At 56.6% G+C, this 25,248-nt stretch overlaps 2 protein-coding genes across 4 annotated transcripts in view; one reads left to right on the top strand and one right to left on the bottom strand.

The window, feature by feature from the left end:
• Positions 1–2,633: 2,633 nt before the first annotated feature.
• Positions 2,634–6,693, top strand: ANKRD63 (ankyrin repeat domain 63). Its single transcript, XM_027571207.2, has one exon. It carries the CDS (start codon positions 3,181–3,183, stop codon positions 4,327–4,329), a length of 1,149 nt encoding a protein of 382 aa, XP_027427008.1. The 5' UTR covers positions 2,634–3,180; the 3' UTR covers positions 4,330–6,693.
• Positions 6,694–8,624: 1,931 nt separating this feature from the next.
• Positions 8,625–25,248, bottom strand: part of PAK6 (p21 (RAC1) activated kinase 6) — a 36,814-nt gene continuing 20,190 nt past the window's right edge. For all 3 annotated transcript variants that reach the window (XM_027571721.2, XM_027571723.2, XM_027571722.2), the window contains 8 exons: positions 20,980–21,188; positions 19,532–20,185; positions 13,171–13,668; positions 12,933–13,066; positions 12,453–12,579; positions 12,212–12,337; positions 11,580–11,714; positions 8,625–10,245 (listed from right to left, as the gene is read on the bottom strand). In XM_027571721.2, coding sequence (XP_027427522.1) covers positions 10,078–10,245; positions 11,580–11,714; positions 12,212–12,337; positions 12,453–12,579; positions 12,933–13,066; positions 13,171–13,668; positions 19,532–20,185; positions 20,980–21,183 — 2,046 coding nt within the window. In that variant the 5' untranslated portion in view covers positions 21,184–21,188 and the 3' untranslated portion in view covers positions 8,625–10,077. The remainder of the gene's footprint in view (positions 10,246–11,579; positions 11,715–12,211; positions 12,338–12,452; positions 12,580–12,932; positions 13,067–13,170; positions 13,669–19,531; positions 20,186–20,979; positions 21,189–25,248) is intronic.

Below are 25,248 nucleotides of genomic sequence, written 5' to 3'. Positions count from 1 at the left end.
GGCACTGGCTGCTTCTTCTAAAGAGTGGCCAGCACGGCGCTCTGGGCCAAGCCAGGGTGAGGCCCTGACAGGGACCTGCTCCCGCTCACCTGCTTCCCCGGAACAGTCTCCATCCGCCCCGAGGCAGAGTTGTCTCGGGGAAGCTCACGGAGGAGGGGCCGTGGTTCTTTAGGACCAAGCAGGTGCCCATTCCATGCTCACACTGCTTCTCTCTTCTACCTGCGCTGTGTCACCACCGGCTTGTCAGGCTGGCCTGCCTGCCGCACACAGATTCCAGGGTTACCTCCTTCCCTGCCTCTGGAAACAGAAAGAAGGGAAGAACGCAATTTCCCTCATGCTGTGGAAAAGGGAGATTGAGTCATGAAGGGAAGGAAAGCCTTTCTTCTGCTATCTGAGTAGAGGGAGAGCTTCCCTGCATCCTTGCTGGGGTTGGAGAGTCTGTGCCCCAGCCCCAGGTGACACCCCAGGTAGGGCCCCGACGTCTGGGGGTGAGATGGGACTTTCTACACTCTGAATAACTGTGCAGCTCTTTCCCGGACGCTGCCCGGCTTGACGTTGCCTACAGCAGGCAGAGCTAGTACTGTGGGCTTCATTTTGCCGGTGAGACCATGCAGGCCTGGAGCCACACTCTGGTAAAGGCCTTCAAGCTGGGACTTAACTCTGGGGTCAAATGCTGTGCCCTTTCTGTGGTACCATGAGAGAAAACTGGCAGAGCAGGGGGATTAGAGAATGCAAAAAGATAAAGGGAATGGGGGCTTGACAGTATATACAGGCATACATCACAGGCACCACCACCCCAGAATGGAGGAAGTGGGGGCCCCTGCTCGTGGCTGGGCCCAGGATGCCAGGTGGCCATCCCTGAAGTCTAGGAGTTGGAGAAAGGCCAGAAGCCTGGAGTGCAGGGCCCTGTGTGCACTTTGCCACTCACCCATCTGGGCCCACTGTCTCCTTCCCAGAGGCAAATCCTCTTCTTGTCCAGAACCTTTCCCCAGACGGCTCCTGTCGCAAACCATCTAATCATGGCTCTGCCCAGGCTCAGGGCAGCTTTATTATTCCCCTCATTTCCAATCTTCCGCAGGAAGGTACTTGGTAAAGCAGCCCTCAGTACTGTCCCCTGGAGGTGTTTTACTTGCTTCCACGTCCTTGCCCTCAGTAACCCTGTCTGGAATGTCTTCCTTACTTCCCCGCAGCCAGATCCCCCACATCCCTGAAGACCACCTGCAGAGTCCTAGCTTCAGACTACCTGGGAGCCCCTCACACCCAACTCTACCTTTTCCTCTAAGCACTGTCTTGGTTTTGTTTGTATTTCACAGATGTATTCCGCCCTGAGCTGATAGCCTCTACTTTTTTGTCCTGGTCTTGTCTTCCTGCTTGAGGGGGAAGGTCTCTTCTATCCAGAACTGAGCTTCTGCTTGGGTATTTCCTACAGCTAGGAACACAATGCCTGGCTCATGAAAAGTCTCAGTAAATTCTGGAGTTGATAACTGATTCACTTCTTTACACTTCACAAATCTTCATTCCACCCCGAGACACTTACCCTTCCCCCCCCACCCCCGCGGCTCTGAGGAGCCCTGACTCCCCTCAACCGAGGCCTGAGCACCACCGCCCCCCACCTCAGGAGGGATAGGGGATGCCGCAGGTTTTCCACACCCTAGTGACTCCCGCTCTCTTCTCCTTCCCTTCCAAAGGGGTCAGCTAGCAGTCAGAATCAGAGCCCCGGGGTCCGGGGGTGGGTTTGTGCTTCGGAGGGAGACGAGAACCGTAGGGGAGCCTTGCGTAGCTCTCTCACATTTTCCGGGGTGGCGGCCGGCCCCGAAGCGGCGGGGAGGCGGCGCGGGGGCGTTGTTAACGTGGCTGCAGCGCTCCCGAATCCCCAGGCGCCCGTCCTGGCCGCCGCGTCTCCGCTCCGCCTGCCTGTCAGCCGCCGGGAGCTGGAGCTCCGGCGCGTGGTCGGGGCTGGAGACGTCGGAGATTGGAGGGCGCAGTCTACCCCCCCACACCCCCGCTCCGAGTGAGCGTGTGCGGGAGGAACAATTGTGTGTGAGTGCGTGATTCGCCACACTTCGAGTGGCAGTTCTCAGCCAGAATAAGCGGCCCCCACCCCGCGCGCAGCGCAGGTACCCCCCCCCCCCGCCCCCGCCAATTACTCCCCTTTCGCTTTTCGCCGCCGCCTTCCAGCTCGCTTATGGTCCAGTTCTGCCCTCGTGGGGTCCCGTTTCCTTCCACCTGGACCGCTGGAGGCGGGCCTCCGTCTTCCCCGACGGGCCCGAGGTCCTAAGTTTCTCATGAGCCGAGGGCACCGACTCCGGTAGGGGCGGAGGGCGGGGAGACGAGAAGAGACGACTGTGACTTTGGGCTTGGCCTGGCCTGGTGCATGCGGCCCCCAGCGAGCAGCCGCCGCCCCCGCCCCGCAACCGCCGCGGCAGCCCCAGGGGAGCGCGGAGGAGGAGCCGCTCCCCGACTTCGTGGCCCACGAAGGGGTGGGGGTCAGGGGCGGTCTCTCCCGCCTGGCGCGTTCCTGCCGGTAAGGCTCAGCCTGCTTCCAGGGCAGCCATTGCCATGGAGACCCCCGAGGCTATAAAGCCAGATACGCAGGCGGGCGGCGGCTCCCGCGCCGCTGAGCCCCCCAAGTAAGGAGCAGGCGCCCCGGTGTGGCCCGGCCCCCGCGAGCGGGGAGGAGGCGGAGGAGCGGCGCCAGCAGCTTGAGGAGCGGCGCGCCCCGCCAGGGCTGGAGGCAGGCGCGCTCGGCGGGCGCCACCGTCTCATCAGGGGAGCGGGGGCTGCCCCGGGTGCGGGTGAGTGGCGCGGCACCAAGCCACAAGGGACGGAGGGGCACCGGACACGCGGGAAACAGCGGGACAAACAGGAGGGGGCCGAGCTTTGGTTCCCGTAGTCTCGTGGCGGGCCAGGCGCAGAGCCCAGAGTAGCGAGCAACCTACACCTCCAGGCGGGAAGCCCAGGGAAGGAGCTGCGAGACACCAGGCGTGCGGCCCAGGAGCGGCGGGGAAACGGGAGCCGCTGGGGCACAAGAGTGGGAACGACAGGACCCTCGGCTGCAGCTGCCCACGCGCGGAGGGAGCCACACCAGAGCACCAGCGGGGCCCAGAGCCCGGCGGGGCGCGGGAACAGGGGCGCCCCCGTGCGGAGCTGCTGGGCCGCCTGGGAGCGGCGGCTGGGGCCATGCTCAAGCCCAAGGACCTGTGCCCCCGAGCGGGTACGCGCACCTTTCTGGAAGCCATGCAGGCGGGCAAAGTGCACCTGGCCCGCTTTGTACTGGATGCGCTGGACCGCAGCATCATCGACTGCCGCGCGGAGCAGGGTCGCACGCCGCTCATGGTGGCGGTGGGGCTGCCGGACCCCGCGCTGCGCGCGCGCTTCGTGCGGCTACTGCTGGAGCAGGGTGCGGCCGTGAACCTGCGGGACGAGCGCGGCCGCACGGCACTCAGCCTGGCGTGCGAGCGCGGCCACCTGGACGCGGTGCAGCTGTTGGTGCAGTTCAGCGGCGACCCCGAGGCGGCCGACTCGGCGGGCAACAGCCCAGTGATGTGGGCGGCGGCGTGCGGCCATGGGGCGGTGCTCGAGTTCCTGGTGCGCTCTTTCCGCCGCCTCGGCCTGCGCCTCGACCGCACCAACCGAGCGGGTCTCACGGCGTTGCAGCTGGCAGCCGCCCGCGGCCACGGGACCTGCGTGCAAGCCCTCACCGGGCCCTGGGGCCGCGCGGCCGCAGCCGCCGCGGCCCGGGGCTCCAACTCCGACAGCCCCCCTGGCCGTCCGGCTCCCGCGCCCAGCCCGGAGCGCCGACGACCCAGCCCCCGCCGCTTACCTCGGCCTCTCCTGGCGCGCTTTGCGCGAGCGGCCGGCGGCCACGGTCACGGCGACGAGGCTGGGTCAGGGGGCAAGAGCTCGGGCCGGCACCGAGCACAGGGCAGCGAGAGGCCCGAGCTGGGCCGAAGCATGAGCCTGGCGCTGGGTGCTGTAACCGAGGAGGAAGCGGCCCGGCTGCGGGCGGGAGCCCTGATGGCTCGACCACACTCGCCCCAGTCTTCAGGGACCGGGCGGTGGCGTTCGCAGGAGGTCCTGGAGGGAGCGCCTCCGACCTTAGTGCAAGCCCCCATTGGCCTTAGCCCCCACCCGGAGGGCGGCCCCGGCTCTGGCCGTTTGGGTTTGCGTCGACGCTCCACCGCTCCAGACATCCCCAGCCTGGTCGGGGAGGCATCAGGGCCCGAGAGCGGCGCGGAGTTAGAGGCCAACGCTCTGCCCCCCTCGGTGCCTGGGCCTCAGCCTTGGCAGGTGGGCACGGAGGCCGTGGTGCTGCACGCTCAGCGGTAAATAGCGTCGAGGTTGAGCCCTGTGTCCCCTCCTCTTATGTCTCGCCTCCCCTGGGATTTCTTTTTTCCAGGTCCCTCACTTTCCTGGCAGTTTCCTGGCCTGTGACCCCAGAACCTGTCCCCACTGCCCAGGCCAGACCCCTACCAATCCTCTCTCTGAAAAGAACCCCTATTTTATTTCTTTTGTGTGTGTGTGCTTGTTGGTATTCCCTGCCTAGGTCTCTCACTGTCCCTATAGCCTACCTTTCCTGTCCTGGAGGGGAGGAGTAGAAGACTGGTTCTATAGGCTACAGCCTTTCAGCCAGGAAGATGGACCCCCTACTCTGAGCCCTAAGGCTCAGTTCTGAGTCTTGCCGACTCCTGCTGGGTCACCTCCTCCTTACCAGTTTCCCACACCCTGGCAGCCAGACAGCCGAAGAGTTGACTTGTAGAAAAAAGGCCTAGCCTCCCCCCTCTGCCTAGTGATGTGGCTGGCAATGTTGCATGCCACCAAAGTGTCCCTTCCTGTTAAGTGTTGGAGAAGGAGAGCAAGGAGACCAGCCTTTGAGCCCTTCTGGACAGGAGGGCTGATTAGGAAGGAATCTGGAGGTTAAGTTTTTTCTGGGGAGAAACTCCTGCCTCAAGAAAATGAGAGCATATTTAGGGGTGGCAGAGGCCCTGGTATTGAAGGCTAGTTGTCCCCTGAAATAGCTTCTGGGTAATTCCAGCTCCGCAGACCCAGTTTTCAACTTCACTGATGATGTGGGGTCATTGCCCTACAGCAACGGCTACTGAGCCCAGCTCCCAGCACCTGAGCCGAGCTTCAGCTCAGCTGCATTTGAGTTTTATCTTTGAGGTCTCGCCCCTCAGGGCCCAGCCTTATTTCCTCTCACTCTTAGAGCCTGAAATGGAAAGGACTTGGCACTTCCCCGCCCCCACCACCTCCCAGCTCCCCCGGCCCGCACGTGGGTGCTCCGGCAGGGTGGAATGGTTGCGAAGGCTTGGTTTAATTGTATTTCTTCCAATCCTCAAAGAACTCGTGTTTTGAGTCTTTGTATATGAAGCAGAAAGCAGCGGGTCTGATCCGAGGCTTAAGAACCTGACAATGTCTCTTTAAATAGAAGCTCTGCGAGGGGGATAATTGACTGAAGTGTTTGCCACGTTAAACGGCGGCGCGCGCGGGAGTCGGGAAGCCCACACGAGCCGCAGGTCCGGGTTTAAATTACATCAAACTCCTGCGAGAGCTGGAAGGGGGCTGTTAAAGGGCTCCTGCTTCTCGCTGGGCCGTTAATGGAGGGCAGGGCGGATGACGGATGCTGGAGGTCGAGACCAAGGACCCCTGCCTCTGCCCCCGCGCGTGGGACGCAGGTCCCGCCCAGCTTCATTACTGGGCAGATTAATGAATCAGAGGCCACCGCGGGGAGGTGGTTAAATGCCCTTTCCCGGCCTGGTCCTTCCTCTTCCCCTCCCTCCCTGCCCTCCTCTTTGTGCGGACCTAAGAAGTGTGTGGGGGCGGGGGGGGGGGGGGGAGAGTTCTAGCGGGTCTAGCGATCGCGTGCCCCAGGACCCTGCGGAAGCGCTAGCACAGGTATCTGTGCGTCCAGCCCACGGGATCGTTGGCGCTTGGGGGTCTCTTTTTGTGAACCCCGAAGGTTGAGCGTGCGGCGCCTCACCCGTCTGAGGTGGGGTCTTTTCAAGACGTCGATCTATATGCCTTTGCAGAACGGAAGGTTTCTCACCCGTAACTCTAAGGGAACTTCCAAGAGCGAGAATGATCTGTGCTGAGAAACTGGTCCTGGAGGTGAGCGGGCCTGGTGCAGGTGTCAGACACCTCCCCAATCCTTCCACCCCTCTGAGGTCGGCAAGGCCGCGCCCTCTCCCCCCCCCCCAACCCCGCACTGGACGTGATCTCTGGTGCCCCCTGGTGGCAGCGCTGAGCTTTCCTCGCGGCGCCCTGGCTCAGAGTTTAGACTTCTGGTTTTACTTGGGATCACCGCAATGTACTTCTCCGTGTGCATTTACCCATGGAATCCTCTTCCTCTTGTCGTATGTTAAATCCGGATACTTGAAGTCATTTCCCAGCAGTGAAGTGAGGGACAATAAGCAAAAAAACAAAAAACAAAAAACAACAACAACTCGGATTTGGAGTAGCAGGAGCCCAGACCCTTCTTCACTAAGGACCCCAAGATCTTCCAAGTTAAGGCTCCCATGTCCATAGAGCTCCTGCTCTGTTCTGAAAAACAGGAGTCTCCAACTCCTTGTTTGTAATTTCTGAAGCTGCACTGTTTTCCCTTTTTTTTTTGTTTAAGGTTTTTTTTATCCATTTGAGTCACAGAGATAGAGAGAGAGAATATGAGCAGGGGGAGAAGCAGAGGGAGGGGAAGAAGCAGGCCCCCCGCTGAGCAGGGAGCCCGATGTGGGGCTCAATCCCAGGACCCTGGGATTGTGACCTGAGCCGAAGACAGACGCTTAACCATCTGAGCCACCCAGGCGCCCCTGCACTGTTTTCCTCTGATGAGATTTGTTTTCTTTTGGGGGGGTTGCCCTCCCCCTACTCCTTTCTCCCCACACACCTGCCTCTCCTTAGTCCCACTGTCTGGGTGGTGGAACAATACAGAAGCACCTGAAAAGCCAGAGGGAGCGGATCTGGGGTGGGATGGGGGATAATTGGACATCCCAAGTACAAATTCCTTTTTTTCTGACCCCTGCTTGCTCACTTAGTCCCTTTCTGTGTTTAATTTTCACAGAGTTTTTTAATGGTGTAAGTATACAAGTGTTTGGCTTCTTCAGAACACCATAAGGTCTGGGTTGAACAGATGGCAGAAGGTGCTGTCATCTTTCAAATGTTGCTGACCTGTGGCTTTCTGGTTCATTGTCACCCCAGGGCCCTCCTTATTGAGTAAACAACCGTGAGGGCTCCTCTCCACCGAGTTGCCAAGGGCTTGGTGGTTGAAAGCAATGTTTCTTAAAAACCACAACAGATCTTTCCTGTCTGCACTGAATTGTGTTTGACTGACTTGCCGTTCTTGCAGATTTCCCCAGCTCTGTGCAGAACTTCTCTGTATGTCACCATATGTCGCCCATATTTCGCACTTCCTTGTCATTGTCAGCCCCAGGGCTTTGAGGCTGGGGTCCTCTCAAGCTCACTCCACTTTAGAAGAGACTTTTCTAAACAGTTTTCTTTTCCAACTCTTGTTGCTTTCATCGTTGTGAAGAACCACCCAGGCCACTGGATCTCGGTACCCTAACATCAAGCTCAGAACTAGTCTGTGTGGGAGGCTAAATGACGTACACACATGCTTTTGGAATGACACTGTGTGGTGGAAGGACTATTAGAACTCAGAATAGTTAATAAATCCAGTATTATTCAGTTGCAAGAACTGGCCTCTCTTTGCCTTACCAGCAGCTCCTGATTCTGGGCTCCCTCTGGAGCCGCAGAAGGGTGTGCTTGCTTCCCGCAAAGCTTCCGCCTTCCATCAGCCTCCATCCCTGCCTCTCCCACTGGGCACTGTGGCTGCGTCCTGAAGGCAGGACTCGGGTGCGGCTTTGGACTGAGTTGGTGGGACTAGGACCCTCCGACCAGGGCGGCTGTCCTGGTGGGATTGCTGCGGGGAGCAGGAGAAAGTCTGCACGACTCCTGGGTGCTGGTTGAGAGGGTTCCGTGAGCCCTGGGCTGGGGGACAGGATGAGCTCTCGGGAAGGCAGTGCTGGAATCAGAGTCAGAGCTAGAAGCTGAAAGAGAATTCCATCCACCTCCCCTCCCCGCAGGACTACGACCAAGGTCACTTGATTTCCAGCCACTGCACTGCTCCTTCATAACCCCTCAGTTCTGAGAACTGAAACAGAGACTGCTTTCTCCCTGGAAGCAGCCTCCAGCCACTTCCTATGGACAGCAGTGGGGAGGGCAGCCTCTGACTTGCCCTGGAGTGTGAAGCAAAAGGGATACGAGACACTGATGCAGAAAGTGGTCATCAGCCCCGGTGGCTGCCCCCAGAGCTCCTGTGTGCCAGCAAGCACAGCACATGGCCCGGGCTTTCCTGGCTGGGTTCTGCTCCCCTGGGAAGGAGAGCTCTGTCTCTTTCTCAGCTCTTTCAGCCCCGAGGGCCTTTCACTTCCTGTTTCCCTCCTTATCTGCCCTCAGGGGCCCACGTGCCACCAGGGAGCTGGGTTTTCTGTGGGCTTGAGTGACTGCTGGGGAGTTCATGTTGCGGGGGGGGGGGGGGGGGGGGGGGGCACACCAGACACCCACTGCAGGGTGTCCGGCTTGAAGACAGCCTGGCTCCATTCTCAGACACAAGAGCCCAGAGGTTTTGAACACTTAGTTTAATTTAAAACAGGCACAAGTGCAAACAATTCACAAAAGTTTCTAGGGAAGATGCTTTTGTTTTTAAAACTCTGACCCTTAAAAAAGTCCTTGCAATTTATTTTTGGCCCCAAAGCAGGCCACTAGGGAGCAGAGGAATCTAAAAATATTATCTAGATAGGGTCCTGACACCTGGAGTTCTTCCCTGGATTCCCTGACTCACAACATCCCTGAAGGTGCGGAGGGAAGGGGGACAAGGAGACAGGTGTCTGAAGAGGCAGCTAGGGCCGATAGGTTTGCACAAAGGGGGTGCCCATTTTCTTGACAGGATGGGACCCCAGGAGATGGTTCACTCCCCCGCCCCAGACCAAGATTTTGAAAGAACGGGTCCTTGATGACCTGGTTATTGAGATGAAGCTCACAGGTAAAACAAAGTCTGTTCCCTCACCATTCCTGTCTCTGGCTCTGAGACTCCACAGTATAGGTGAAACTCAGAAATCTGCCAAGCCCCTTGGATGCACTAGACTCAACGCAGATCTCTTCGCTGGTCAGGTAGAAACAAGAGACATTTGGGAGGTGGGAAGCCAGGCCAAGAAAGCAGGTCCCTTCAGAGTAGAACTTAGTGGCAGAAAGGATGGAGAAGCCTTATTGCTGGCCGTGGGTGACCTGAAGGGAGCCAGGCTGTCAGGGTGACTGTCTGCCACTTACACACACACACACACACACACACACACACACACACACACACACACACACACACACACACATGTTCTCTCCATCCTGTAAAGTAAGACCACGTTTACCACTAACTCCGTTCTTTCTCTTTCTCCCAGAAAAAACGCTCCTCCTCCTTCCCTGGCCTGCGAGCAGGCTGTTCACACTTCAGGGCAGGCTGTGCAGGGAGAGTGATGTCAGCAAAGGTGGGTTGGGAAGCAGGTGCAGGTCGGACTGTACCTTCGGGAAGTCAGACACGAGGGAGGAAGACAGCTTCAGGCAGTAGAAACCTTCCCTGTGGCCCTCTTGAGACCCCAGGGTTTAGAGCTGGAGCTGAGAACAGCAAGTATCCTGGTGAAGACAGGCAGTCTGCCCTCTTGGGTGGCCTGGGATGCTAGTGCACAACTACCTTTAAAAAACAGCAGCTTTTTCTGCTGGGTTGGCCACAGTGGCCAGGAGTGCTGGTCTCCATGTTTCTTAGAAATATCCCTGTGCAAATAACAAAGGGTCATCCTGTAGAAGGGTCTCCATCATCCCAAAGGCAACTGGGGACTCTCTTGGGAGGGAGAGAGACCAAGGGGCAGGTCCGGCCTGGCCCAGTGGGCTGAAGGGCAGGAGGGTGTGGGTGGGGTTTCACATTCAATCTTTGGAGAGAATACTGAGAGAATGAGGCAGGCAGGCCCTGCCGGCAGGCTGGCTGCCCAGTGTCCCCTGCCTGCGGGCAGAGGTGGTAGGTGCGCTCTGGGGGTGGGCTCAGCAGGTGGAGGTCTGCTTGCGGTAGAGCTGGATCAGGGGCACCAGGCACTCGGGCAGCCCCGTCTGCAGCAGGAAAGGGTGGTCCAGGAGCTCTTGAGCCGTGGCTCTCTCCTGCGGGTCCCGCACCAGCATCCGTTCCAGGAAATCTCGAAGCACTGGGGAGACCTGTGGAGACAGGGCAGCACTGAGTGGAAGCCACCGCATGCAGTCACTTTGGGGTGACTCTTCTGCCAGGCCCCACCATCTTTTGAAGGTCTTGAATTCTCTTGTTTCTTACTTCCTGGCAGCTCCCAGGCTCAGGACTTTTCAGATTATCAGGTAAGTAAAGAAACTTGGCATCAGTCCAGGAAAAGTGGCTAGCTCACCTCTAGGGGCTGCTGCTGGAGAGCCCGGCTGCAAATACACAGCCCATTCCCCACCCTGCTGCCAGAGGCTCTCAGCCTTCAGGCTCTGTGGCTCTGTGGAAGGGGCATGGGATTGGTATTAGCAATCCAGTCCTAGGTCTATCCCTGATCTTTGACAAGTTGCAATTTTCTCTAGACCTCAGTTTTCTTATCTGCCCAATGGGCTAATGATAAAATGTGCTTGCCCTGTCTTTAGTGAAGATCAAAAAAGAGGCCAGGGATGAAGTGTCTTGAAAAATAGAAAAGAGCAAAGTGAGACCTGACAAGGGAGATTTCTTTAATGCTCTAAGCCTTGGAGTCTAAGTCAAGGGCTTATCTTGGTTCATTCTGAGCCAGTATCTTAGGATAAGTCTAAGTCTTGGGCTGTTGCAGAAGGCTACCTCCTCTGGGGAAGTAGCCAATTGGAAATCTCCCCTATGTGTTGGTCCTGGGGTTGGCAGTGCAGGCTCCAAGGACCAGTTGTCTGGGAAGGTGCTTCCTGACTGTCCTCCTATCCGGCTGTGTTGGGGCCCCAGAAGTATTTTATCATTTAGGGACTGCGTTTCAACCCTCTGGGACATTTCTCACTCTGGCCACCAGATGGCAGTGCCATTAGCCGCCCTGTTCTACCAGGCCACCAGCAGGGGCTGTCCACTGGTAAGACCTGTGGGTTTGGGTGGATTTGGCAGAAAAGGGTTAAATGTGCACACACACACTGGTTTTAAGGGAAAACCCGTGGCTCAGATGTGGTCAGGATGGAGGACAAGCCAATTTGCTGAGCTAGACTGGAACACCGTGCCATGGTACGGCTCCCCGGACAGAGGGAGTGGAGGGGCTCCTGCTCAGTTAGCTTCTCTAGATTCCTCCCCAGGACATCAGGGTTTCCTGGCAGCCTTGCTTTCCCTTCTCTCAGGCTCCTGTCAATTGCCTGCAGGTGGAAACTTGTCCGAGTGGCCACAGGAGTTTGCTGCAGGTTTTGTGTGGAGAAGGCGGAGCCTTTTCTGGGAGACTCTGGCTTCTGTGGAAGGGAGATTGTGGGTCTGGGAGCCCAGGCTCTGGTCCCCTCAGCCTCAGGAAGTCTGTGATCATCAGGGTCCACCCTGAGCACTGACTGACCTTGTGAGAGTTTTTCAGCCTGGGTGGGGGGCTGTCCCGGAGCCTCTTCATGGCCTGCACTGGGGAGTCACTGAAGTAGGGTGGCTCCCCGTCCACCATCTCAATCACCATGATGCCCAGGGACCAGATATCCACCTGTAGGAAGAGAATGTCCTTGACACCACTGGCCAGAGTAGGGCCCATTGGTAGCAGGGTATGGCAAGGGGACAGGAGCAGCTGGTCCCAGCTGTCGTTGGTGAGTTGGCCTTCCTGGCCACCTGCCCTATGGCCAGTTACTTCCTGCAGGAGTGCCCAATGACTGTAGGGACAGAGCCGTCAGCCATCCTAGGAGAATGGCCATCAGATGTGGGGAAGCCTGGCCATACCCCACCCTGCCCACGAGCCGCACGAGGAGCATTTCAGGGAAGAGTTTGTGGCAGCAAAGCCACAAGCGAGGGCAGACCCATCCAAGAGCGGGCGGGAGCAGGCGGTGGGGGGGGCGGGCAAAGGGAAGGGGGATAGGGTATTGACTAAGTGGGAATCTGAAAACCAGGGCTATTTGGGGGAGGGGTGTCTCTACAGGGGTCACATGAGCTGTTTGTTCCCAATAGGAACTTCTGGGAGGACGGGGGAGGCATGGAAGGGCCGGTTACCTCAGTCGCATACAGAGACCTAGAGATCACTTCGGGAGCCATCCAGTAGGGGGTTCCTACCAGGGACTTCCTCTTAGGGACATCTTTGCTGATCTGAGCACAGAATCCGAAGTCCGAGAGTTTCACCTGTGGTTGAGATGGGGGTGGGGGGACAGGGAGTGGTGAGCTAGGGCAGGAGCTGAGCTGGGAGCACAGACGCAGGGGGAGGGGCACAGGTGCGCCAGGCTGGGGAGGGCCCTACCCTGCCATCGAGGGTCAGGAGGATGGAGTCACTCTTGATGTCCCGGTGGATGACACCCTGGGCATGCAGGTAAGCCAGGGCCTGCAGCACGGCCTCGCACACAGTGGCGATCTGCTCCTCGTTCAGCCTGGACAGGGAAGGCCAGGCCGCAGACAGAAGAAAATGTGAGTTTGGCAGGGCTGCAGGGCAGCCGGACTGGGCAGATTAGGTGCCCCTGGGACCGGGCCCCACAGCTCCTGGGCAATACGTGTAGGGGTCCAGTCACGCCAGAGCCTTGGTGGAAATGGGCCTGGACCTAGGCTGGAGACCCCACCCCACTGCCCTGAACCCTCCTGGGTCTGTTAACCCAGATGGACAGGGGGTGGCTCACAGTGATGTGACAGGCACCCCAAGTTTTCCTGGCCTGAGGCTGCCCAATCCCCCTGCCGGGACAATGGTGGGGGCAGCCAGCTCTCAGAGCCCAGGCCCCCCGTTGCCCACCTGACTTGGGAGACGATGTCCGTGAGGGCCCCGCCCTGTAGGAACTCCATAAGCACCCACAGCTCCTCGCCCACCAGGTAGCTCTTGTACATCTCCACCACGTTGAGGTGCTGGTAGTCTCGCATGATCACCACCTGGGGGGCAGACGGGGGTGCCTGAGTGCCAGGCCCAGTCCCCACGGCCCTGCTCCCAGATGTTCACCCTAAGCGCCCCACCACGTCCCGCCCTCTCCTCCCACCTCATTAAAGAGCAGCTCCCTGCGCTGCTGCTTCCTGAGGTCCATCATCTTGACGGCCACCTGGCGGCCTGAGTGCTTCTCCCGGGCCAGACAGACGATGCCCGTGGAGCCCTCGCCGATCTTTACGTAGCTGTCCAGCAGCATCCGGGGGTCACCCTGGTCCACCACCATCCTGAGTGCAGCCTTGAATTGCTCATGTGTCACAACACCTGTGTCCTCGCCAGCCAGGGCGCCCTTGGCCACCGCGGGGTCCTGGGGCAGGTACAGGTTGCTGGTGCTGATCTGGGCTTGCCTGGTGCGTGGGGAGCCTGCGGGGGAGGACCGGCCTGGGGGTGGGCCGGCAGCGGGCGCTGTGCGGAGGGACCTCTGGGGGCTGCTGGTATCTGAGGTGGTCAGAGGGCTGAAGGTCCCCATGGGCTGGTCCGAGGGCAAGGACTGGGCCTTGGACACCAGGCTTGGTGGGGGGTCTTTCTGCAGTGGTCGGAAAGAGGAGTTAGGCTGCAGGGAGGGAAAGAGAAACAGAGAAGGGTTTGGCTGTGGCAGTGTTTGCAGCGACCTTCCCAGCAGCAGGGGGTGACCTCTGGACAGGGGCAGGTCTGACACAGGGCTTCGGACCAGATAGGGGAGGTGCTGTGGGCAAGGACTGTCAAATGGAGCTGAAGCCAAAGTTCCTGCTCGGGAACCCAGCCCCCAGCGTTTTCCCAGGTGAGCAGTCCGAACGGCAGCTCTTTACATCCGCTCTGCCGTGCCTGGGAAGCTGAAGAAAGCAGAGTCCCTGGGGTGTCCTCTGCTGGGTATTTCTTCCTGGGTAATTGACAGCCAGACCCCAGGGAGGCCACCGAGAGGCCGTCTTCCCTCTGTACTGCCGGGCTGTGGTTGGGGAATCTGGGTCAGAGGCATTCTTCATTCCTGGGGCGCTCGCACCCAAGGGCCCATGTGGACAGAAGAGGCCCTGGGCAGTAGGGTGGCGGGGGGTGGACAGCAAGGCAGCTGGGACTGCTTCCCAGCACAGGGCTTGGGTTAGGCTGGACCTATCCCCCTATCTGATAGCCCCACTCGTGCCTGACAGCAGGGAGTCTACATGTCTATGCTGTGAGAGCATGTCCCCAGCAGAGGACCAGAGACCGTGTTACCCTCTGGGGCGTTCGCAGGTATGTCTCCTGGGCTAGGGATCTGGTGCCAGAGACATCTGGAATTAGGAGAGTAGGTCCAGCCTAACTCAAGCCCTGGGGCCAGGGGTAGGGAGGTTTCCTAGGGGCTCCCCGGAGTAGCCTCTGTACTTGCTCCCGAGCATGACCCCTGGCTGATGACCCTCACATGGAAGGGAAGGTAGGGAGGAGGGCTATCTTTATGGCCTCTGATGGAGAGGGAGGGAAGGTGAAACTGAGTGGCAGACTGGGCCTCAGTGAGCCCAAGGCCCAGCCCTGAAGCGTCTGAGGCTCCTTGCCTTTCAGGGCCCAAGCCCTCCTGCCAGCCTGGCAGGAAAGGGTCCCCTCCTTGGGTTCTCTCCAAGAGCTGGCAATGTGCAACATGACTCTTCCCAGGGATTATATGATTTTAAAAGGGGCACCTGGAAAGGGCCATAAATAACCTAACAAGGGACACTTCAGGGGCTGCAGAGAACTTTCCAGAACATCTCAGAACCTATCATATGGCACTTGTCTAGTTGCCCAGTGGGTCCTGGTCCAGATCCCCAGAACTGCATCGACCTCCAAGAACTCTCCTCAAGCGCTCCGCTTGGGCTGAGGGACCCCAAGTCTGGGCCTTGGACCCTACCAGGCTTCAGCAGAGGACACCCCAAGGACACCCCAGAACCTTGTCAACGTCTTCAGCACCCTCTCCCCAGGCTTCAGGGTGCCCACCCCACCTTACGCAGTGCCTGATCTTGCCTAGAGGGGAACATGTATGCGAGTGCCCCTGCCAGAAGAGAGCTGAGCTGTGGCAGACTCTGCCACCCCCACCCCGCCTGCACACCCCAAAGTGTGCACCAGCCTCTGGCATACTGCCTGGCTCGGGCTCAGCCTTCACAGTGAAGAAGCCAGGAGAGCCTCCCAGCACTGCCGGGACGACTCTATCCTGCCCGGTGAGCACATCTGGACAGTAAAGAGACCTGCCCACGTCTTCACCAGCACCTGCCCCTCACCCATAGACCCCACTCTGTGTAGTGGAGCAGTGGGACCTCTGGAGTGGGGGTCACGACCTAGAGTCCAGTAGTGCTCAGGCTCTGACCAGCGATGAAGCTCAGGCCGCTCACCCTCTCTGAGCCCGTCTCGCCTATCAATGCACAGTGATCTGAGAAGCTGGATAACATACAGATTCCTGCTTCAGTAAGTCCCTAGAACAGTGACTCTGCATTTTAACGAGGCCCCTGGGCTCTGATGCTGGAGGACCGTGGACCACACTGGGAGCAGCTTTGGACAAATGGGCTCTGTGATTCCATGGCCTCAGGAAGGTTGTGGGAGGCCTGGGGACTGAGGGTGCAGAGAGCACGGCCACTCCTGAGGCTGGAAGTCCACGTCCTGGGAGCAGAGGCTTCATAGGGCAGCACCCTACACAGCTCACTTCCTCATGCGGTCACCGAGGCAGTCCCCAAGGCCCTTAAAAGAGGTTGCCTGCTGGCCTGCAAGGCGCGGCTCACAGAAAACATGCTCTCTGAGCATCTGGGTCGGGCTGGACAGAATGTGGGGACCTAGAAGCATCTAGAGCTGCTCTTGAGGTTGCTCTAATCAGTCCTTGACCTCTCTCCACCTGGATGTCGAAGGCAGGCTGTGAAATGATTCCCTTCACCTGCTGGCCTCTCGGGCCCCCTACACAGGCTGTCTCTGCTCTCTGGTTGAGTTGGCTTGGGCGGTGGAGGTGGGGCAGGTGAGCACAGGCCATGCCGAGGGGCCAAGGAGGGGATTCGCTCCCCGTCCACTGTCAAGGCCCTGTGGAGACACTGCTACAGGTGCTTGCTGAACTCAAGGGCCAAGGGTGCGGTGGGTGGGTGGGTGGGTGGATGGATGGAAGCGGCAAAGGGCAGGGATCCAGCCGAGAGCCCAGCTCCAGTGTGGCCTAGGACATGGGATGCGAGGTAGTCGGGCTGGGCCCCGTCTTCACCTCAGCAGGTTCTGGTCTCCGGCGTCCCTTTGTTGGCCTTGCTGCCGGTCTCCACAAGAAGGGAGCTTTTACTGAATGTCACCACAAGAAAAGGCCAGAGGAAACCTCTTAAGCCATACCAAGAAAGAGAAAGGGGACAAAGGATGGAATTAGTTGTTACAGGCTCTGGAGTTCCTTGTGAAACTGAGACATCTTCGTGGGCGGGAAGCCACCGGAAGAGCCAGGCATGCAGTTACAATGATGCCTCATCTCCCCTTCCTGGGCCTTGGCGACAGGGCCAGGCTCTCCAGCCGTGGGCTCTTGGGGGGGCTGTAATCTAAGTGCCTCAGAGGCAAAGGCCATGTTCTAATGTTCTAAAAATAATAAAGCCATTTATTGAGGGTGTACCACTTTGACAAGGGCCTTAAATGCATAATCTCATCTAATTCTCATGACCTTTGGGTTGTTTTATCATTCCATGGGTGCTATTATTGTCCGTATTTGTCGAAAAGGAAACAGGCTCAGAGAGGTTAAGTAATTTGCCCAGAGGCACTAAGTAGTAAGGCGCAAGGCTGGTCCGCCGGAACCCTCACCCCTAAGCTGTGGTCCTGTTAGAGGTCCTTGGCGTATAACAAGAGTACAGGGTATACAGTAGGTGTTTAACCAAGGTTTGCTGATTGTTGACGTCTTCTGATTTAGCCTTTCTGCCTCTAAGTGGAACCACTTCTAAATGCCCCCAGTTCCGGTCTTACAGCGCTTTGGCCTCCCTGCCCCCAGTCAGGGCTCGAGGTCTTTTGCTGTTTAGCCAAAGTGAGTGACTACAGGCCAAGCTTCCTGGGGCTGAGTACAAAGCCCCAGAGCCACACACCGTTCTGTAGCCTCTGCTGGCCCGCTGTGGCAGCTGGTGGCTTGACCTTCTAGGGCCCCAGTGCACGGACAGCTGCTGCAGTTGCTGCTGTGAGGGTCCTGAGCCAAGCCCTGGGGCGTGCTGAGGGGCAGAGGTGGACTGCTGCTTTAGTTTGGGGTTCCTGGGGCTGTAGGGGGTAGGAGTAGGAAGCTGGACACAGTGGTTCTCAGCTGGGGCTGATTTTATCCCCCCAAAGGACACTTGACAATGTCTGGGGGGACTTCTGGTTGTCCCATCTGAGAGGGGCTACCAGCATCTAGTGGGTAGAGGCCAGAGATGCTCTTAAATATCCTACAATGCACAAGACAGCCCCTACGACCAAGGATTATAGGATCCAAATGTCAATAGGGCAGGGGTTGAGGAGCCCTGGCCCAGAGCAGCTCGGAGGAAGTCTCAGCCCTGCCTTTTAGAGGCCTGGCTTGGAAATATTTCTCTAGAAACGTATGCCCCAAGTGCCGGGAAGGAAGCCACTGCCCTGGGTTTGGAACTGTGGTGTCTCCCAGCCCCAGATGACGACCCTGTGCTTCCACGGCACACCTAGCTGCAGTGGTCTATGGTAGATCCTTGGTAACATGGAGGATGGGCAGGCTGACCGAGGCTGGCTGGACAGCCTGTTCCCCACTGCGGGGAGCTGTCAGGAGCTCAGAAACATGCAGGTCATGTTGACACCCCCTTTCCCCCCTGAAGCCCCGCCACAGGATTCCCAAGAGGCCAGCAAGCAATCAAGTTCCAGTTCTCACCTCCTGGGCAGTGTGCACTGGCCTGCTCCCACCTGCCTTTTCAAGGAAGTGTCTCTCCGGGAGCATGGCCTTCCAGAGACCTCCTAGCTCACAGACACACCACACCACATCTCACTTGTTCGGCCCTCTACCCCCCCCCCCCCCCCACTCCACGAGGGAGCCCAGCCTGCATCCTTCATCCCAGCAAGTGCACAAAGCCCAGAACCTTCCCTGGGTGCCTTGGGCTGGCAGTGACTTAGAAAGGTTGAGGGTCCAGGCTGCTCCCCAAACTGTCCACCCAAGTTCTGGCTGGAGCATGCTCATGTGCCGCTGCCGCCAGGGAGGCGCCAGGCTTGCTCTGAAAGCCTTCCGGGGGAGGGGAGCTCTGTCATTCGGGTCACTGTCACCAGTTGTTTCTTAGGTCTGACTTCCCACCCTTGCGCTGCAGCGGGTAAGCTCATTTCTGCCTGCCCCTCATGAAGGAGCTAGAGATGCCATGATCAGAAAGCCTTGGCGAGTAAGAGGCGCGAGCCCAGAGGCCCTCTCACTGCTGCCTTCCTTGACTCAGTCTCCACACCTGGGGCTCGTCCGACCCTCTCTGAGCCCACCTTCTCATCTGCCAAATGAGAAAGGATGGTGCTGTCACCAGGGACAGGACATCATAGGGCATGGAAGAAGCAAGAACATTCTCCTCTGCCTGCCAAGAAATGTCCCTTCGCTATTTCCTATTTCCCAAGAAAAATCTGTGCATTTGAGGCTGTGGCGCATGCCAAAAGTTGGCTTTCCTGCTGCTCCCGGGCCTAGGCTAACTCAATCCTCCAGCTTTTCACATGGCACACAAACTGCAGAACAAATCATTACAGAAATGGTAAACCAAACAACCACTCAAGAAAAGGGGAGGAGGGCGCCTGGGGGGCTCAGTCGGTTAAGCGTCGGACTCTTGGTTTTGGCTCAGGTCATCATCTCAGGGTCATGGGATCGAGCCCTACATCGGTCTCTAAGCTCAGCTAGGAGTCTGCTAAAATTTCTCTCTCCCTCCGCACTCTCTCTCTCAAATAAATAAATAAATCTTAAAAAAGAAAAAAAGGCGGGGTCAGGGTAGGAAGGGAAGAATCCTCCTCACTGGAGAAGGGGTTCACATGAACATCTCTGACTCCTGAGGGAGAAGCAGTCCAGGGAGCCTGTGCTCGACTTCAGGAGAGCACTGGGGCAAGTGAGGGGCGGAGGTGGAAAGAAGCTCTTAGAAGAGGGAGACCGAGCCCCTGCCCCTGCCCAGCACTGGAGCACCTATCTCTGCTGGGGCCTGGCTGGGGGTCGCTGGGCTCCAGGGGTAGGGGAAGGTCTGCGCTTATGGTTAAAGGTGACTGCCTCCCAGTGTGGTCCACCTAGACACACCGCAGAGGGCAGGAATGTAACTTGGGGTGTACCGAAAGCCCCTCTGAGGCCCCCCAGAAAATGAGCTGGCCGGCAACCTCTGACTCACCCATGCTAAGCCTCTGGAAGAGCAGAGCTCATCTGGTTCAGGGTAGAATCCTCAGCAGAGGCTCTCAATCATTCTGTTCCCTTATGCTCTCCCTAGCCTGACCCTGTAAGTGGGGAAGGCCCGGCTCCCTGCCCTGCTGAGAGTGGCCCAGAGGGTGGACCCAGCCCCACCTACCTTGCTCTGGGAGGGAGGGCCCGGCTTGCTGCCACTTGCAGGGGCTGTGGCAGGAGTAGACAGGAACATGCTTCGGAACAGCCTGCGCTTGAGGCTGTTCTCCTGGGTCTTAGGGCTGGGGCTGCCCTCCCCGCCCGGCCTGCCTGTCGCCGAGCCCACCAGGCAGGACTGTGGCCGGGCCTCCTCGGAACCGTGCCTGGCAGCCTTGGTCCCGCGCCTCCTGGAGGCTGCGGGGGGCGAGGAGCCGGGTGGGGAGCTCTGCAGGCAGGTGCCCAGCTGCAGGCAGCGCTGCGTGGCGCCCTGGAACTCCGTGGGGCCTAGCGACTGTGCCTTGGTGGCCAGCCCATTGGGGAGGACCCTTGGGCTCTGTGGCTCTGGCCACGGCATCGGCCTGCGGCCTGCTGGTGTGCCCCCATTGCAGCTGAGGTAGAGGCCATGGGGGTCAGTGCGCTCAGACTGGGGGCTCTGCAGGTACATGTCTGGGTCCGTGGCCCAGTGCTCGTCCCCCAGCAGCCCCAGGGACTGTGCCCGCCGCCGGCTGGTGGGGCTGCGGCCACGCAGGGTGTTGGAGCTGATGACCGACAACTTCTGGATATCGTTGAGCAGCCCTGAGATGTAGCCATCCATGGGCACCGAGCTGCCCCGCACCACGGTCTGTAGAGGAGGGAGAAGAGTGTGAGCGAGCAACCTGTTGTTCACGGCAGGGAGCCTCCACGGGGGTCATGGGGAGGCACCCCTAAGGACCTCGCTCACTGTGTCATCTTAATTTTTCAGCCACTCACTGGGGCCCACAGCAGGTCAGGCCCATGCGGGGGGCAGAGATACAAGGAGAAAGCCTATTGTCATGGGGCTCGCAGTCCAGCAGGGCAGACAGGGGGTAAGCCCCTCAAATGGTATGGGCAGCTGAGCTTGGGGAGTTGAGGGGGCAGGGGGTGGGGTCATTCTCTAGCTCTATCTGTGGCCTTATGGGACATGTACAGAGCGCCCCGAGGAGGCAGCAACCAGTGCAGGGCTCTCTTCCGCATATTCTGATGGGCCCCTGACTCCAACCCCTCCTGCCCTTCTTGACCCACACAACAAAATCCCCCTGGTCTGGGAGCCCCAGCCCCACAGGGGCTGCGGGTCCAAATACTGCATGGGACACACTTAATACCAAAAGATTACATGTTGTTACCTGAAATTCAAATTTTACTGGGCATCCTGTAATTTTATTTGCTAAATCTGGCAACCCTACCAGCCTGCAGAGAGGGGCTCCCCAGGCTCCTCCTCCCTGGAAATGGAGTCTTCACCCTGGGTGAGGCTCGTGAGTGGGCAATGAAAACAGCCAGCTGATTGATAGCTGGTAATGAGGTGGTCCTACCAGGTGCCTTTGTGGTCTTGCCAGGCATGGTCATCTGTGGAGTGGGAAGGGCTAAACTCAGCCCGACCATCCTCGCCGCCCACCTTACCTTCATGGGCTGGAGCTGCACCCTCGTAATGCGAGAAGGGTCCACCACAGGCTTGGGTCGCCGCAGTGTGTCCAGGATGTTCTGCCATTGTGGCGGGAGGCCCACAAACTTGCCTTCTTTGGGGTCAAAGGAGGTGTGGACACGGTGCTGGAAGTTCTGTGGGGCCGAGATCTCAGGGCGTTTCTTCTTTTTCTTTCGGAACATGGTGCCTGCGTGGGGAGAGTCGGGCTGAGCTCCAGTGAGGGACTTCATGGGCGCCTGGCCCCGGCAAGCAGAGGTGGCTGCAGTGGGTGCTGCCCCCCCACCCTACTCAGGGCTCCCTCCCCCCAGCCCAGGGCTTCCCCTCACCTCTCATCCCTACTTCCTCAGGGATATGGCTAGCTCCCAGCAAAGCAGTCCCAGAAACAATAAAAGTGCCAGAAATAAGCCAACACAGACTATAAACAAGGAAAAGAGGTGTCTGTCTTCTTGTCTGTGCCAAATCTCCTGCCGAGCAGGCAGACTCTGGGGGTGTGTTTTTATAAGATCCAAAGCCCATTACAAATATCATTCCATTGTCAAATAATTGAAAAAAGGGAAAGAGGGAAGAAAGCTGGCAAATTCATTTTATGAAGTACAACTTTGATTCTCAAACCAGGTAAGAACAGTACAAGAAAAAGAAAATTTGAACCAATCTCACTTATGAACAAAAGTGAAGATCCTAAGCAAAACTAATAAATTGAATCCAACAGCATGTTACAGTTTTTTTGTTTAACTCAGGTCCGTCCCAGGATGGTTCAACGACAGAAAACCTATTTATGTGATAAGCCATATTCATAAAAAGCCAACATGTTGTTCAGTCTGGGACCACATATCATAGGACCAGGAACCCCCAAAAGGGCCCTCTTGGTCACCAAGTGTTTGGCTAGTTCCAGAAGGGTCCTGAGTCAAGGGCACATCTGGTGAGGGCAGCTGTGTGAGGGCAGCTGTCTAGGGTTAAGTCTCCCCACTTTGGGCCCTTTTCCCTTGAGTCTCAGAACTCTGTGCAAAACATGACTTGCAGCCAAACCTCTATCCCTTGCTAATCTGTGCTTTGCCTAAAGCCCTATGAGCAACCGTCAACAACTACTAGTGACATGGGCATGCAGATTTGAGATGCGGAGGCTGGAAACCCAGGGTAAAGTGAGGACTCCAGCTTGCCTTCAGGGAGTCCCGCGCCAGGACCGCATGTGGATGGAAGACTGGTTGGGAGTGCTCACTTGAATGCTTTTGTATCGGAAGCAGCTCAAAGTAGCTCAATGGTTTTTTTTGTTTTTAATTTTTTCTTTATCATGGTAAATATACTCAATGGGCTCTAATGTCACCTGGAAAGATCACTTCTAGGTTTCAAGAAACAGACATGTTTCTTTCTTGAATTGAATGCTTGGATCATTCATCTATCCAAAGATTTGGTGGTGTGGTTCTGACTGTTCTCTTTTTTGTTGTTTTGTTCTTGTTTGTAATAAATACAAGTTCTTGTACATAAAACAAACAACCAAAACAAAACAAAACAAAAGATTTGGAATACAGACAGAGCCATGGCATTCTCCTTTGGTTCCTGTTCTGGAAAGAGCATTTTCCTGGTCACTTTAGCAGGTTCTGGAGGAGGTCACAGATGTGGGCGGCAGCTGGTGCCCACTCAGAAAGGCAGGGGTCCTTGAACGGCCACAGCTTTCCCACGAGGAATTCAGCACGTGTGAATCAATCTGAAGCCACATCACACCTCTTGGAATGTCAGCCGCTTATGAGGCCTTGACGCTGGCAGTCTACCAAATGCTCCCTGTGGGCAAATCCACATGTGCAGGAGCCCCAAGGACCAAGGCCTTTGGAATGAAATATACCTGCTGAGTTGCAGGCAAATTGTGGGCAGTCTCCCACTATTTTGGGGAGGCTCTGTGCAAGCTACCTAAATATTTTGTGCCTCAGGGCTCTTCATTTATAAAACAGGGTTAGTAAAGGCTGCCTCACAAGGCTTCGGGAGGTTTAAGTGAGTAGAGCCCCAGTGAATGGGGGCTGATTCTCTTTTCATGTTACCTCTCTGTGCACCTGTTTCCAAGCTCATTGGGACGTGAGCAGATACAAATCCAGGAGAGATGCCCAATACCTTTCCTCCAAGATTTGCTGCTCAAGGGGCCATGCCTCATTTGGGGGACCTGGGCACCTCACCACCTCTCCATTATGTAGACGCTTTGTGGTTTGGTAAAACACCCTCCTCCCTCTCAGCCTTTGGCTCCCAAAGTCCTCATTCTGCAGTCCTGTGCTTATAGCCTCGCAGATAGACCCTCTGTCCCTAGATTAGCTTCACTGATGGTTTCACCCTCCCTGACTTGTTCTGTGAACTCAAACTCTTTTGCAGGTGTAGGGATGTACCTGAGAGCTGAAGAAGAGTGGGCTAATACTTTTATCCCCAAACATCCCTCTCCCCGACTTCCCCAGCCCCAAGTGAGTGCCCAGCTTTTTCTGCAGGAATGTGTGGGGACAGCATCACAGCATCGTTAGCCAATGGTAAATGGCTCTAGGATTCCCCCTCCTGAAAACAAGTTTTTCCCAGAGGCAGTAGGAAAAGTCTGAGGAAAAAGAAGGACGCCACAGAGTCCTAGGACCCTAGGTTGTGGTAGTGAGGGTGGGGAGCTGCTGGAAGGAATGAACTGAGCTCAGGTTTTGGAGGAGGGGGGGAGTAGGGCCAGAAATCAGAGCTAATGGGAAATCCCCACCTAAACAGAGGCTGGCTGCTAAGACTTATCCAAAATGTGGTGAGACTAACACTGCCTGGGACAACATGATTGTGTACATAGAAAATCGAGAGAGATCTACATACAAACTATTGGAATTAGATAAGTGAATTTAGAAGGTCCCTGATTCAAGGTCAATATACAGAAAAAAATCAGTTGTATTTCTTCATACCAACAACAAACAAATAGGAAAAAAAATTTTTTTTTTTAAAGATTCTGTGGTACAATGGGAAATAGATGTCTGGTCTTAGTTTCCTGTTCCTAGCATACAACTCCTAACACCCTTGCAATCCCAGATGGAAAGAATGTTCCAACTTTCGGCCCTGCCCCACCTCTGGGGAGGGAGTGGGGCTGGAGATTGAGTTAATCATCAATGGCCAATGCTTTAATCAGTCATGCCTATGCAATGAGCCTGTGGGGTCTGTGCTGACTCCAGGTAGTGCCAGAATTGAACAGAATTGTTGAAGAGCCAACTGGTGTCTGAAAGTTGGAGAACTGGCAGCAGGAGGAAAGAAACCCTTCTTATTTGCTGTCAGAAGTGTTACCAGGGAGGGATGCCTGGGTGGCTCAGTTGGTCAAGCACCTGCCTTCAGCTCAGGTCATGATCCCAGGGTCCTGGGATCGAGTCCCACGTTGGGCTCCCTGCTCAGCAGAGAGTCTGCTTCTCCCTCTGACCCTCCCCCCTCTCGTTCTCTCTCTCTCTCGCCCTCTCTCAAATAAATAAATAAAATATTTAAAAATAAATAAATAAAAATGTCAAATACCTGGAAATAAACCTAATCAAAGATGTGCAAGGTCCCTACATTGAGAAGTAGAAAACATAATTAAAGAAATTAAAGAATGTTCATAGATTGGAAGACTCAATGATACAAAGATACCAATTATTTCCAAATTAACCTACAGATTTGTTTCAATCTCAGTCAAAACCCCAGCATATTTCTTTTGGTAGAAATTGACAAACTGACTCCAAAACGTACAGAGAAACATAAAGAATCAGGAATACTAGAGACCATCTTGAAGAACAAGGTCGAAGGATGACACTACTAGATATCAAAATTTATGAGAACAGTACAATAATTGATATAGTGTGGAACTGGCATAGGATTGACAAATCGCCCAATGGAACAGAAGAGAGAATCCAGAAATAGATCCATTCATAGAAGGTCACTTAATTTATGACAAAGCTGACATTGCAATACTGTAGGGAACAGATGATCTTTTCAAAAAAATGTAGCTGAAACAATTAGATATCCATATGGAAAAAAAAAAGAACCCTGAAAAATGAATTCATGCCATACCCCAATTAATTAATCAGATCTAAATGTGAAAGGTAAAATAATACGCTGGAGGCAGTGATGGGGGGATGGGAGAGGGGGAAACCCACAGTCTGGCCATCACCTGCCCCAGGTCCAGTGTGGGTGACTACATGGGGGCCCAAGTTTGGTGGGCTCTCCTGGAACCCTTCACATGCTGGGGCCAAAACCACCACACCCATGGGTCCCAGGGATAAATTAAACTA

The sequence above is a fragment of the Zalophus californianus genome, chromosome 6 (assembly GCF_009762305.2).
Source record: "Zalophus californianus isolate mZalCal1 chromosome 6, mZalCal1.pri.v2, whole genome shotgun sequence".
Lineage (NCBI taxonomy): Eukaryota > Metazoa > Chordata > Mammalia > Carnivora > Otariidae > Zalophus > Zalophus californianus.
This window is presented reverse-complemented; position numbering and strand designations above follow the sequence as displayed.

Coding starts and splice junctions, on each gene's coding strand:
- ANKRD63 (XM_027571207.2), top strand. CDS start 3,181: ATGCTCAAGCCCAAGGACCTGTGCCCCCGAGCGGGTACGCGCACCTTT.